At 44.2% G+C, this 13,714-nt stretch overlaps 1 protein-coding gene across 1 annotated transcript in view; it reads right to left on the bottom strand.

The window, feature by feature from the left end:
• CFAP47 (cilia and flagella associated protein 47) overlaps nucleotides 1–13,714 on the bottom strand; it is a 425,326-nt gene that overhangs the window by 405,221 nt on the left and 6,391 nt on the right. Inside the window, 1 exon segment of the mRNA XM_014462850.1 lies at nucleotides 3,607–3,722. Within this exon segment, the coding sequence (XP_014318336.1) occupies nucleotides 3,607–3,722 (116 nt within the window).

The following is a 13,714-nucleotide window of genomic DNA, read 5'->3' as shown; positions in this document are numbered from 1 at the left end:
CGGGGCTCCAATGGATCAGTGATGGTGAACGGGGAATCAGGGTGGGTGGCGAGAGGATAGGGCTGGCTGTCAGGCCGTTGGGATCACCAGCTCATCCCCAGCTGTTCGGGGGCTCAGGCCTCCGGGAAAGCGACTTCACCTTCATGCGTATACACCTGGCTGGCCACTGATGGAATGCACTGCCCGCTCAGGCCACTCATGCCAGGGCAGGTAGGTTGTGGGCGCTCCCCGCAGCCTCCATCAGTGCCTTAAGCCCCAGCAGCAGCAGCAGCGGCAGTAGTGGTGGCAGCAGCGCCCACGACCTACCCACTCCAGTGTGAGCACCCTGAGCCGGCAGCACATTCCATCAGTGGCTGGCCCGGCACACACGCATGCAGGTGAAGTCACAGGCACCTGCTTTCCCACAGGCCTGAACCTCCAAGCAGCCGGGGATGAGCTGGTGATCCCAACAGCCTGACAGCCCTGCAGTGGAGGCGGCGTTGGGCCTGGGGACTGGCGAATGGGCAGAAGATGGCCCTGATTGGGCCAGTCGCTACAATGCCCACTGTAGCCAGCAAACCACCCGATCAGGGGGTGGAGCCTGCAGTCAACCTGGAGGCCCCCCCGCTTGCTCTCCTGCCCCTGATCAGACTCTTCCATCCAGATCAATAGCAGGGCACACAGAGTCTGGACCCTTCCTGCCAGCCCTGAGCCTGTGGAGTTGAGAATTCTGATGGCCCTGCCCAGAGAGTAGAGGTGCCTGATAGGCAGGGACAGGGATCACAGGCCTCTAGGGATCACCGCAGAGTTAGCAAGTAGAGGAGAGGGCCTGTGAAGGGGGAGGAGGTGAAGCCAGCGGACATCAGCCCAGAGTCCAGCCCTTCCCCTCGGGAGGCAGCAGGACCTAAACCCAGAACCCCAACCAGAATAGGAAGAGCCCAAGGGAGGCTTCAGGAAGCTCTATGCAAAGCTGCGCATTGAGAACAAGAGACTTCGTGAGGCCCTGACCCAGACCACACTGCGGTTGGTGCAGCTCAAGGTGGAGCCGGAGCACACCTCGAAGAGGCAGGAGTGCTTTGCAGAAAGGCTGGCCCTCCTAGAGCTGAGAAATTTGAGCGCAGGGCCCTGGAGCGCAAGGCTGCTGAGCTGGAAGAGGAGCTAAAGGGCCTGTCCAACCTCTAGGCTGACAACCAGTACCTCAAGGAGGAGACCGCGGCCCTGATCCGCATCATCAGCAAACTGTCCAAGTGACCCTGGAGGACTTACCCCTGCCCCTGCATTTATACAGCTGCTTCTGCCACACGCACCCCTTCCCCTACGTGAACAGGAGTGACCGGGCTGCTGGGGAGTCTCTGAGAAGCCATAACCTCCCCTTGGGACCTCCAGGCTGGGAAGGGAGGACAGAGCCCCCAGGAGCCAAGGGAGTCATCTCAGGCCAGGATAGAGACGGGAGGCTGAGCCAGGTAGGGGGACTAGGGCTACAGGCAGGACCAGGAAGGAACGGAGGACCAGGAAGGGCCAGGACCAGTGGGCCACCCATAGGTCCCCTCTCACGTGTGCTGCCACCAGTCACCCCTCCAGCCCCTGAGCAGGGATCCGAGAATGTGCCAAGCATCCCACTAGCCTGGGCCAGGTGGGCCTGTATATAGGGTCCGTGTGCAATAGGGAGGGATGTCTTCTATTTTTTGCTGCCCCCTCCCCAATGTTGTCCCAGGCAGTGGGAGGAGGTATTTTTCAGAAATAACACAGGCACCACAAATAAAAGTCATGAAGTTGCAAAAATAACAGCAGGCCAGCCAGCCAAATGCCCTTCCCTCCCCCACCCCCCGCCGCCAGCCCTGCCCTTGATCAGACTGCCCCACCACAATAGGCCCACAGCCCCTTCCCGCAGCTACCCACCCCTGATCACACCCCCAACCCCAATAGGGGGCAGGGCCAGCCAGCCAATCTCCTGCAGCCCCTCCCCCTGCCCAGCCCCACCCCAGGTCAGCCCCCACCCCCTGACCTCAATCAGGGGCAGAGCTGGCTGGCCAACCACCCATGGCTCCTCCCCCAGGCCACTGGCCCTGATCGGCACCCCCCACCCCATTCGGGGGCATGGCCAGCCAGCCCATTAACCACAGCCCCTCCCCATGGCTGCCCCCCCCCCAGTCAGCCCCCAACACCAATCAGGCTGGCAGGGGGGGCAGTTGGGGGCGATCAGGCCGGCAGTTGGGGGTGATCAGGCTGGCAGACAGAGTGGTTGGGGGCGATCAGGCAGGCAGGCAGGTGAGTGGTTAGGAGCCAGTGGTCCCGAATTGTGAGAGGGATGTCCAACTGCCGGTGCAGGGTTGGGCCTAAACTGGCAGTCTGACATCCACGAGGGGTCCCAGATTGGAGAGGGTGCAGGACCCCCACCCCCCTGCACGAATTTCATGCACTGGGCCTCCAGTTATAAAATAAAATTCTCTCAATCACATATCACTGCTCTAAAATATAACCAGAGAATCTAAAGGACCATACAGCCTGCAATCACTTGCCATGAAAGACTCTATCCTTAATATCAGAATCAGACCACAAATGAGCCTAATATTCCATAATCACACAGGCACCAGACATTCAATCACAAAAACCAAAAGTGTGGAAAGCAAGATGAGTATTATTATTCAATGAGGATCAATTAGCAGTTTTGTCGATACCAGAGGGAAAAAAATCAGTAAAGTGACAGATTGCCTTTGTCTTAATAATTCCCACTGCTCAATCAAGGAGCCCCGGAGAACATCCTCACCTACTGTAAGACGGGTTTGGATTTAAGACCATGTTTATGTACCTAACAAGCAGTCTCAGAGAGAAATGTCTTTCATGTGTGGAGCTAGTCCTCATTTCAGCTGGGCAGAAATGACAGCCTTGCTGCCCCAGGTCCTGACCATCCAATGAGAATGAAGGGATAAGTGATTTTATGCCTAATGCATATCATCAATGAAGCATGTGCATGAGCACATATACACACGTCTTTATGTAAACTCTTAGGTCACAGCAAGAATCTCTAGAAATAATCCTGTCTGGAGAAGAGAGAAGCATTATTCTTTCAACAAAAAGTTAATAAGAACCTTCTAGGGGCCATCATGTGAATTGAAAGTTAAATACAATAGAGAAAAAAGCAAATATTTATTGAGTGCCTATGAAAAGTACCATATTACAACCTTAAGTACATACATAATTAACCACAGTACATTTTACTAGCCACAGTTTATAAGTAAGGAAGCTCAAGGTCAATGTCCTTAAAGATACTTGTATCAGATCATACAGCTAGCAAGTCACTATGTCCTGACTCTTGATGACTCAAAGGACTATGTCAATTTCATTACACCATCCTGCCATCTATCATCAGGTACCGCCAGTCATGTGGGAGTCAGGTTCTGTTCATCAGAAACATAAGTAGGCAGATGCATCTTTCCTGAATAACTGCCTATCAGTCTTTTACAGCTATCCTATTTAAGGGCCTTCTGTTTTGAGCTTTCAAAAAATAGACATTGGGGGAGGGAGGTGAATCAGAGAATCCATTAAATATATAAGGTATATATTTTTTAAATAGTACCAACTTTCTTCGAAAAGTATAAGTTCATTTATAGGACAGAAAGTATTTACCTGGAGCCTTGCCACGGTTAATTATTTTAACCTCTTTACTATACACTTTACTATTGGCAACCAAAGTGCCAAAATCAACATCTGGCTTAATTTCCAATTGACAGGCTGGAATCAACCTAGGAGAGGAAAGAGACCACATAATGAATTTTAACAATTAATACTTTGTGGTTAAATCTACAGGGATACATATAAAGACACTTATGTCTTAACTTCTTAAAAGACATTTCAGTTTCTTTCCAGGTCTACTGGTGGCACATTTTTCAGTAAAAGGAATTGTTAAATAAAGACATGAAAATAAGATGAGACACATTTTTTAAAAAGAAATCAGACTTTATGCATCTAAGTATGTAGTAAACCCTCCCAAGTACTCACCTTGAGAAGCTACTCACATGTTTTATATTTTTTTTTGCTTTTTTGGAACTCTGCTTTGGAATCTCCACCTAAGCCTATAAAATGCATTCTCTTGACCCTCCTCAAAAAGGGTGGAATGGACCTTAACAAAGTAAAATAGTTTGGGTGATGCCAAATCTAATTAAATAAAAGAAGGTGTGATGATATAAAATATCATTTGAGGACGAAAACAAGGTCTAAGTACAAAAAGATTCAATTGAGCCGAAACCGGTTTGGCTCAGTGGATGGAGCGTCGGCCTGTGGACTGAGGGGTCCCGGGTTCGATTCCGGTCAGGGGCATGTGCCTTGGTTGCGGGCACATCCCCAGTGGGGGATGTGCAGGAGGCAGCTGATGGATGTTTCTCTCTCATCGGTGTTTCTAACTCTCTATCTCTTTCCCTTTCTCTCTGTAAAAAATCAATAAAATATATTTAAAAAAAAAAGATTCAATTGATTTTTTCGTGTGTGCTTGATTTACAGGGTGCAAAGTAGCATATCTGTAGTATACATGTTCTAAAAATCCATTTAATCCTAACACGTTTCATACATATATTTTATATTTGGATAATAATTTATAGTTTATAAAGCATTGTTAATTGCTAAATTAACTATATTTCATACTAAAAAATTTCTGAAAGGTTAGTAAATATTATATGGCTCCTATGTTACAGATAAAAAACCAAAGACTTAAAAAGCCTAAATAATTTATCTAAGGAATTATGAGGATACTAGAGGCCTGGTGCACGAAATTTGTGCACTCAGGGGGTCCCTCAGCTCACTCTGCACCCTCTCGCAGTCCGGGAGCCCTCGGGGAATGTCTGACTGATGGCTTAGGCCCGTAAGCCAGCAGTCGGACATCCTTAGAGCTGCCACGGAGGTGGGAGAGGCTCTCTCCACTGCTGCTGAGCTCACCAACTGTGAGCCTGGCTTCTGGCTGAGCAGTGCTCCCCCTGTGGGAGTGCAATGCCCACCAGGGGGCAGTTCCTGTGTTGAGCGTCTGCCCCCTGGTGGTCAGTGCACATCATAGCAACCAGTCATTCCACTGTTTGGTCAATTTGCATATTAGCCTTTTATTATATAGGAAGGAGGATAATGTTGGTGAATTTAGCCTTGAATCCATTTTGCTAGGCTTTAAGTACAAACCTACCAATGCTAACAGCACCAATAAGTATAGTAATAACTGACCTTTAGAGACATGAATTAAGTAATTTGTTTCATATAAGATACAAACTCAAAATACATATATACACACAAAATACATAAATAAGAATACCTGAACAAAACATTCACATATACTGCCTTATGTACTGGTGCTCTAGGCCTTCTTGATGTGATGTGTTTATTTGTCTGTATATTATTGGATAAGTACAGATATTCCAGAGATCAGCCAAAACTGATCTATATATGCTACATCTTCTAAGCAACATCAATGTTCTTCTCATAAAGAAATTATGATTTTGTGACAGGAAAATAAAACATAAATGGCTTACTGTACATAATTGCATTAATAAAAAGGTTAACTAATTACATAAACAATATTAAGATGTGAAGCCAAACATTTTTTCAAACTTTCTCTAGTTGGATGAAATAAATTGTCTTCAGAATATTTTCTTGCCTGGTCAGCATGGCTCAGTGGTTGAGCATCGACCTATGAACTAGGAGGTCATGGTTCAATTCCCAGTCAGGACACATGCCTGGGTTGTGGGCTCAATCCCCAGTGGGGGGCATGCAGAAGGCAGCCAATCAATGAGACTCTCTCATCATTGATGTTTCTATCTCTCTCCCTCTCCCTTCCTCTCTGAAATCAATAAAAATATATATTTTTTTAAAGAATATTTTCTTAAGAATTCTCTCTCTCTCCCTCCCTCCTTCCCTCTCTCTCTCTTTCTCCCACACACACACGAAGTTTATCTTAGTAGTAAGGGTTGGTAATACAGTAATGTATAACAGTTTCTCTGGTTTTCTATTGGTTTCTTTTCCATCTGATTAAGAATAGTATTTCCAATAACACTGAACCTTTTATGTTAACAGAGAGTAGTGGTTACAAAGGGCTGGGAGGTAGAGGAATTGGTAAGATATTAGTCAAAGGAACAAAATTGCAGTTAGATGATGATTAAGTTCTGGGTATATAATTCATAGCTTTATGATTATAGTTAACTACTGGCCCGGTGCACGAAATTCGTGCACATTAAAAGGGAATTAATTAGAGGACATATTTTAATATTGCTATTTGCCCTTTCTCTATAATAGAAGTGCCAGAGATGAAAGAAAATTAGTAAAATGTATATGAAAATCTCCCTCCTGTCAAGAGTCTGGGGCATGCCACAGGACCTAGAGTCAAGTCCCCGCTCACCCGTGCCTGCCTTGAAATCTCACGAGACCCAGACCCGGCTGGTCCCACCCCTGTCAAGTCCCACAGGGCGGGGGGCGCAGCCTCAGGTCCCCCATCAAGCCTCACAGGGCAGGGGGCACAGCTTCAGATCTGCCGTCAAGCCCTGCCGGGTGGGGGGGCACAGCCTCAGGTCCCCCATCAAGCCATGCCAGGCAGGGGGGAGGGGGGGAGTAGCCTAAGGTCCCCCGGCCCGGTGCCAGGGCAGGGGGTGCGGCTTCAGGTGCACTCGCCCAGCCTCAGGTCCCCCAGCCCAGTGCCAGGGCAGGGGGCGCGGCCTCAGGTCCCCCAACCAAGCCTCAGGTCCCCCAGCCCTGGCGTGAGGGTATGAGGACCATTTGCATATTAGCTCTTTATTATATAGGATAATGTGTTATATACATGAAAGTTACTAAGAGACTAGATCTTAAATGCTCTCATCACAAATGAAATGATAATTCTGTGATAAGATAAGTTAATGCCACAGTGGTGATCACATTGCAACATATAAATGTATTGAATTAACACAATGCATTCTGTAAACTTATAGAATGTTATAAATCAATAATATTTCCATTTTAAAAAGGAAAAATATTAATTTAAAGGTATTAAACTTAATAATTTATTTATGTAGTTAAAATAAATTTAGATTAATATAATTCATAAAAATTTTAATGTTTTTATGATTACAGTAAATCTATTTCTATACATATTTATATACATACTGCATACACATGTTCATATGTACATATACATATATACATGTGTAAATTGCATACAAATTTATACACACAGTTAATTGCTGATGATCAGTATAAAACTGCTAAGCATAAAAATATAATACATTAAACCCTGGCTGGTATGGCTCCGTTGGTTGGAATGTCATCTCATGCACCAAAAGGTTGCAGGTTCAATTCCCAATCAGGGCACATAGGAGAGGCAACCAATCAATGTCTCTCTCTCTGCTTTTCCCTTCTTCTCTCTCTAAAAATAAAATAAGGTAAAACATTACGAAAGGATGCAATTGGGAGAAATGGAATGGAAATACAAATTTGAAGAGAAAACATGCGGTAAAATTTTCAACAATTTACAAATTACCGTTGTTTCCAGTTTTACTGGACACATCTGAAAGAGGCATGTAACTATTTTATAGAACATTTTTTATATACTTACATCTTTGCAAGTATTGAAACTCATAATGAAAAACCTTCGAAAAGTTTAAATATGCAAGAGGGACATCGTTTTTAGGAATACATGAAAAAAAAAAGGGTTCAAAGTTACTGATTATATCATTTCTCTACTGGAGCACTTTGGAAACACCAGATAATACAAACATCTGATTTTCAGACCAGAACGTTTTTCCATGTTCCTCCCCACTAAGTAGGACTATAAATGCTAGAAATGGTGCAAAAGGCAAGCAAAGGAGAATAGTGAAAGTTGGTGAGAAGGTAGAACTGGTAGGTTTGGGACTGAGGATTGGAGGAAAAACACAAAAGTCCAAGTTAAAGCTCTGATATTGAAATGGTGAAAATTAAAAAGCACTGACAGCAACAAATGCCAGTGAAGATGCAAAAAAGCAGGTTACTCATATACTGCTCACTGAAATGTGAAATGATACAGCCATTCTGAAAAACAATTTGGAATTTATTTTTAAACTAAACATGCAACTACCAAATGACCTAGCATATGAAAATGAAAATTTATTTTCACACTAAACTTGTACATGAATGTTCATAGCAGTTTTATTTGTAATAGCCAAAAATTGGAATCAGCCCTGACACATTTCAACAGGTCAATGGTTAATCAGTGGTATACTAATACCATGCATTAGTATTCAAGAATAAAAAGGAGAACCAAGATGGCAGTGTAGGTAAATGTCAGTACTTACCAGTTCCTACAACCACATCAAAATTACAAGTACTAAATTACAGAACCACCACCATTCAGAACTACCTGAAAGCTGACTGAATGGAAGTCCTACAACTAGAGAAATAAAGAAGAAAGCACATGGAGACTGGTAGGAGGGGCAGAATCGTGGAATAGGCTGGTCTGACATCAACGTGTGGTGTTGTTCTTTAATTGGGAGGAATATCTCAGCTGTGAAGGCCTCCTGTGAGGAGCAAGGGGTCAAAGCCCCACACCAAACGCCCAGCCCAGGGTTCCAGAGCTTGGGAGAGAAATCTCCATAACTTCAAGCTGTAAAAACCAGCAGGGATTACAGCTGAGTGATAAGGATGCTGCTGAAGAACCAGGCAGTTCCCCTTAAAGGGCAAGTGCACAAACTTACACAGAATTACTCCTCCTGAGATCCAGTGCTAGGGTAGCAATTTGGAGGTATCCAGAGACTTACAGGTAGGAACTGAATTGTCTGGCATCAGAGCAAGAACTTGGGAGTGACATTCTTCTAGACAGGCATGTTAGCAGAGGTCACTATTCCTATGGTGTGACCTCCCCCACCACAGAGCTGACTGGCAGCCATATCTCAGTTTCAGTAAGCCTGATTCACACTGTTCACTCCATCCTGGAGATTCCCTGAGACCCCCACCCCATTCAATTTGCAGTCCCACTCAAGCTATTTGCAGCGACTTTTCCATATAAACAGCCTATCCTGGCTCAGGCTTCAGACTTTCCTAAAATCTCTCAAACAAACAACAGCTGCTGTCACTGTGCCCCATAACTCTCAATAAGAGGCCCAAGCCCAGGGACTAGCAGCAGCTTGGCCTAGCCCAGTGGTCGGCAAACTGCGGCTCGCGAGCCACATGCGGCTCTTTGGCCCCTTGAGTGTGGCTCTTCCACAAAATACCACGTGTGGGCGCACACGTACAGTGTGATTGAAACTTTGTGGCCCATGTGCAGAAGTCAGTTTTCAGCCTGGGCGAGTCTATTTTTAAGAAGTACTGTTGATATTTGGCTCTGTTGACTAATGAGTTTGCCGACCACTGGCCTAGCCAGAGCATTTCCAAGCCCGACACAAGTAGCAGCCATCTGCAGATCTCTCTGTAGCTCCTGTTGGGTGGCCAGAGGCAGTTGCTGACTTTGTACCTCTCGGGGGGCCCAAGAGCTGGTGCACCCAGTGGACAGCTTCAGACCATACCAGATTACAACTCTATATATCCATGAGCGACACAGTCAAAGGGCAGACTCAGTGAGCACCAAAGCCCCACTGAAACAAGTCCTACTCCATAGGGGTGTCTCCTTCACAGCAGCTCTTCCAATGTAACCACAGCTGGTCCTCACAGCCCATTGGCCTGAAGGTCAATTCCTCCCAGTGACACCAACAGTAATCAAGGCTCAACTACAACAAGACTGCACACAGCCCACATAGGGGCATACATATAATGCCTAGCTCAGGTGACTGGGGAAGCTGAGCCATTGGGCCCTAAAGGACACCTATTATACAAGGGCACTCTACCAATTCCAGAAGACTTAGCAGCTCAAAGTGCTATGAATACATAAAACAAACAAAGGGAAGCAGCCAAAATGTGGACACAAAGAAACATGTCACAAATAAAAGAACAGAATAAAACTCCAGAAGAAAAACTAAGTGAAATGAAAGCAAACAAACTACTAGACACAGAGTTCAAAACTATTGTTATAAGAATGCTCATGGATTTTAATGAGAACTTCAAGGGACTTAATGAGACTTTCAAGGATCTCAGTGATAATTTCAAAGACATGAAAAAGGACCAGTCAGAAATTAAGCATACACTAACTAAAATAAATTAATTACAGGGATTTGACATTAGAGTAGAAGATTCTGAGAATCAAATAAACAATTTGGAATATAGGAAAGCAAAAAACACCCAATCAGAAGAAAAAGGAATACAAATACTAGTATATGAAGATAATATAAGGAAACTGGGACAAATTCAAGCATACCAACATTCACATTACAGAGGTGCCAGAAGGAGAAGAGAGACAAGACATTGAAAACCTATTTAAAGAAATAATAACAGAAAACTTCCCCTCCCTGGTGAAAGAAATAGACTTACAAGTCCAGGAAGTGCAGAGAGTCCCAAACAAGAGGAACCCAAGGAGACCCACACCAAGACACATCATAATGAAAATGCCAAGGGTTAAAGACAAAGGGAGAATCCTAAAAGCAGCAAGGGTAGGGCAGTTAGTTACCTACAAGGGAGCACCCATACAACTGTCAGCTGATTTCTCAACAGAAATTTTGTAGGCCAGAAAGGAGTGGCAAAAAATGTTCAAAGTGATGAATAGCAAGGACCTACAACCAAGAGTACTCAACCTAGCAAAGCTATCATTTAGATTTGAAGGTCAGATAAAGAGCTTTCCAGACAAGAAAAAGCTATAGGAGCTCATCACCACCAAACCAGTATTATCTGAAATGTTAAAGGGAATTCTTTAGAAGAGGAAGAGGAAGAGGGAAGAGAAGAAGAAGAAGAGATAAAAAATATGAACAAAATGGCAATAAACACATATATCTCAACAATTGAATCTAAAAATCAAAACATATGAACAAGGAATCTAATGAACAAAATAAACTGATTAATAAAATAGAACCAGAGATATGGAAACATGAAACAGACTGATGAACCTCAGAGGGAAGAGTGGAAGGGGTGTGGGAAGATATTAACCAAATAACTTATCCTATCTAATAAAGAGGGAATATGCTAATTGACCCTCATGCCATCGCAAAGATGGAAGTGCCCACAGCCAATAAGGAGGGAATATGCTAATTGACTGCCCCACCCTCAAAGATGGAGGCACCCACAGCCAATAAGGAGGGAATATGCTAATTGACTGCCACACCCCCAAAGATGGCTGTGCCCACAGCCACAAGATGGCCGACAGGTGAGGGCAGTTGTGGGCAATCAGGCCAGCAGGGGAGGGCAGTTAGGGGTGACCAGGCCAGCACAGGGGCGACCAGGCCGGCAGGAGAGGGCAGTTGGGAGTGACCAGGCCGGCAGGGGAACAGTTAGGCGTTGATCAGGCTGGCAAGGGAGTGGTTAGGGGGTGATCAGGCTGGCAGGCAGAAGCGGTTAGGGGCAATCAGGCAGGCAGGCAGGCAAACAGTTGGGAGCCAGCAGTCCTGGATTGTGAAAGGGATGTCCAACTGCCGGTTCTGATCCCACATGGATCAGGCCTAAACTGGCAGTCAGACATCCCCCAAGGGGTCGCAGATTGGAGAGGGTGCAGGCTGGGCTGAGGGATACCCCCCCCCCATGCACGAATTTCATGCCCCGGGCCTCTAGTATGTACATATGTATATATTCATCACCTATGAACACAGACCAAAGGTGAAGGCCTGGGGCAGGTCAGCAACCAGGTGAGGGGATCAATGGGGAGTAAAAAGGGGGATATCTGTAATACTCTCAACAATAAAGATTTTTAAAAAGAATAAACAGAGGCAAGCTATTAATATATTCAACAACTTGGTTGCATCTCCAGGGAATTTTGCTGTGAAAAAAAGTCAATCCAAAAAAGTTATACAACACATTTGAGGCGAAAAAAATTTTAGAAATGGAAGACAGATTAGACAATTCCAGTTGAGGGATGGTGCTTGTGAGTTAGAGGGAGTTGGGTGTGATTATAAAAAGTAATAGGAGGAGGCCCTAGCCAGTTTTGCTCAGTGGTTAGAGTATTGGCCTGACCTGTGAAGGGTCTTGGGTTCGATTAGCAGTCAAGGGCACAGACCTGGGTTGCAGGTTCAATCCCTGGCTGCAGTCAGGGCATGTGGAGGAGGCAACGAATTGATGGGTCTCTTTCACATAGATGTCTTTCTTTCTCTCTCTCCCCTCCTACCTCCCTCCCTTCCACTCTCTAAAAATCAATGGAAAAAAATATCTTTGGGTAAGTATTAACAATTTTTTTTAAGTAAAAAGAGATACCCTTGTGGTATTGGAACTACTCAGTACTATATATATATATATATATATATATATATATATATATATATATATATAAACTGATTTTTTACAGAGAGCGAGGGAGAGGGATAGAGAGTCAGAAGCATTGATAAGAGAGAAACATCAATCAGCCGCCTCCTGCACACCCCCTACTGGAGATGTGCCTGCAACCAAGGTACATGCCCTTGACCGGAATCGAACCGGGGACCCCTCAGTCCGCAGGCTGACGCTCCATCCACTGAGCCAAACCGGTCAGGGCGGAACTACTCAGTATCTTGAATGTGGTAGTAGATATAAAATCCTACATAGGTAAAAAAAATTGTATAGAATTTAAAAGCTTATACACACACATACACACACACACATACACATACACACACACACACACACAGGAGTTTAAGTCAAGCTGTGGCAATCTGAATACAGTAGATAGATTGTCGATGTAAATTTTCTAGTTCTATTATCTTATTGTTTTTGCAAAATGTTACCATTGAGGGAAATGCACAAGGAATTATTTCTTATAATTGCATATTTATCTTCAATCAACTGCATTTATAAAAAAAAAAAAGAAAAGAAAAAGAAATATAGCAGCAAGCTCGCCTACTACTTCTCCCTTCAGCACTGTCCATCACACTTTAAGGGGGCAGCACTGTCCTTATATTGCAACTCTGGTGAGCAGCTGGCCTCTGATGAGAGAGGGCATGCTATGGGAATAAGACAAAATCCATTTTCAAAGGCAGAAGTATCTTCAACACTTCTCTCCATATACAGCACAAGCAAGCAAATCTGAATGCTAGTCATAGGTATGTCAATATGCAGAATGGACCCAAAATGGCCCTACTTAAAATAAAATACAAAATGTAAATTAAATATTTGTAATAGGTTAATAGGTTGTCTATTTTCTAATGTGTATCTACTGTTTGATTCCTATGCAGAATAGGATGATATGCAAAATCAGAAATTCTCAACAACGCAGAGAACCAAAATAATTGCAGATCTAAATTTGGTTTAGAAAAATACAAAGACACAAGGAAAAAAATAAAATGGCATATTCTAATACCAACATCATATTAATATTTCAATATTAATTCTGCAGCTGGTAGACAAATATAGCTTTTTTTTCCTTCTTTTTTATATATTTTTATTGATTTCAGTGAGGAATATAGAGGGAGAGAGAGATAGAAACATCAATGGTAAGAGTGAATCAGTGATCGACTGCCTCCTACACGCCCCCAACTGGGGATCGAGCCCACAACCCAGCATATGCCCTGACCAGGAATTGAACCTAAGACCTCCTGGTTCATAGGTCAATGCTCAACCACTGTGTACAACCACCAGGCTAGAGCTTTCTTTACTAAATCTTTCTCTCTATAGGTACCAAAAAATATGGGGGAAATAAAATAGGATGTGAGATCAAGAAAAGAAGAATACATGCAATTGTTAATGTTTTTAAGTTATCTTAATAAAAATATACCAG

This window comes from Myotis lucifugus, unplaced genomic scaffold (genome assembly GCF_000147115.1).
Source record: "Myotis lucifugus unplaced genomic scaffold, Myoluc2.0 scaffold_192, whole genome shotgun sequence".
NCBI lineage: Eukaryota > Metazoa > Chordata > Mammalia > Chiroptera > Vespertilionidae > Myotis > Myotis lucifugus.
Note: the sequence above shows the minus strand (reverse complement) of the source record. Positions and strands in the feature narration are given on the sequence as shown.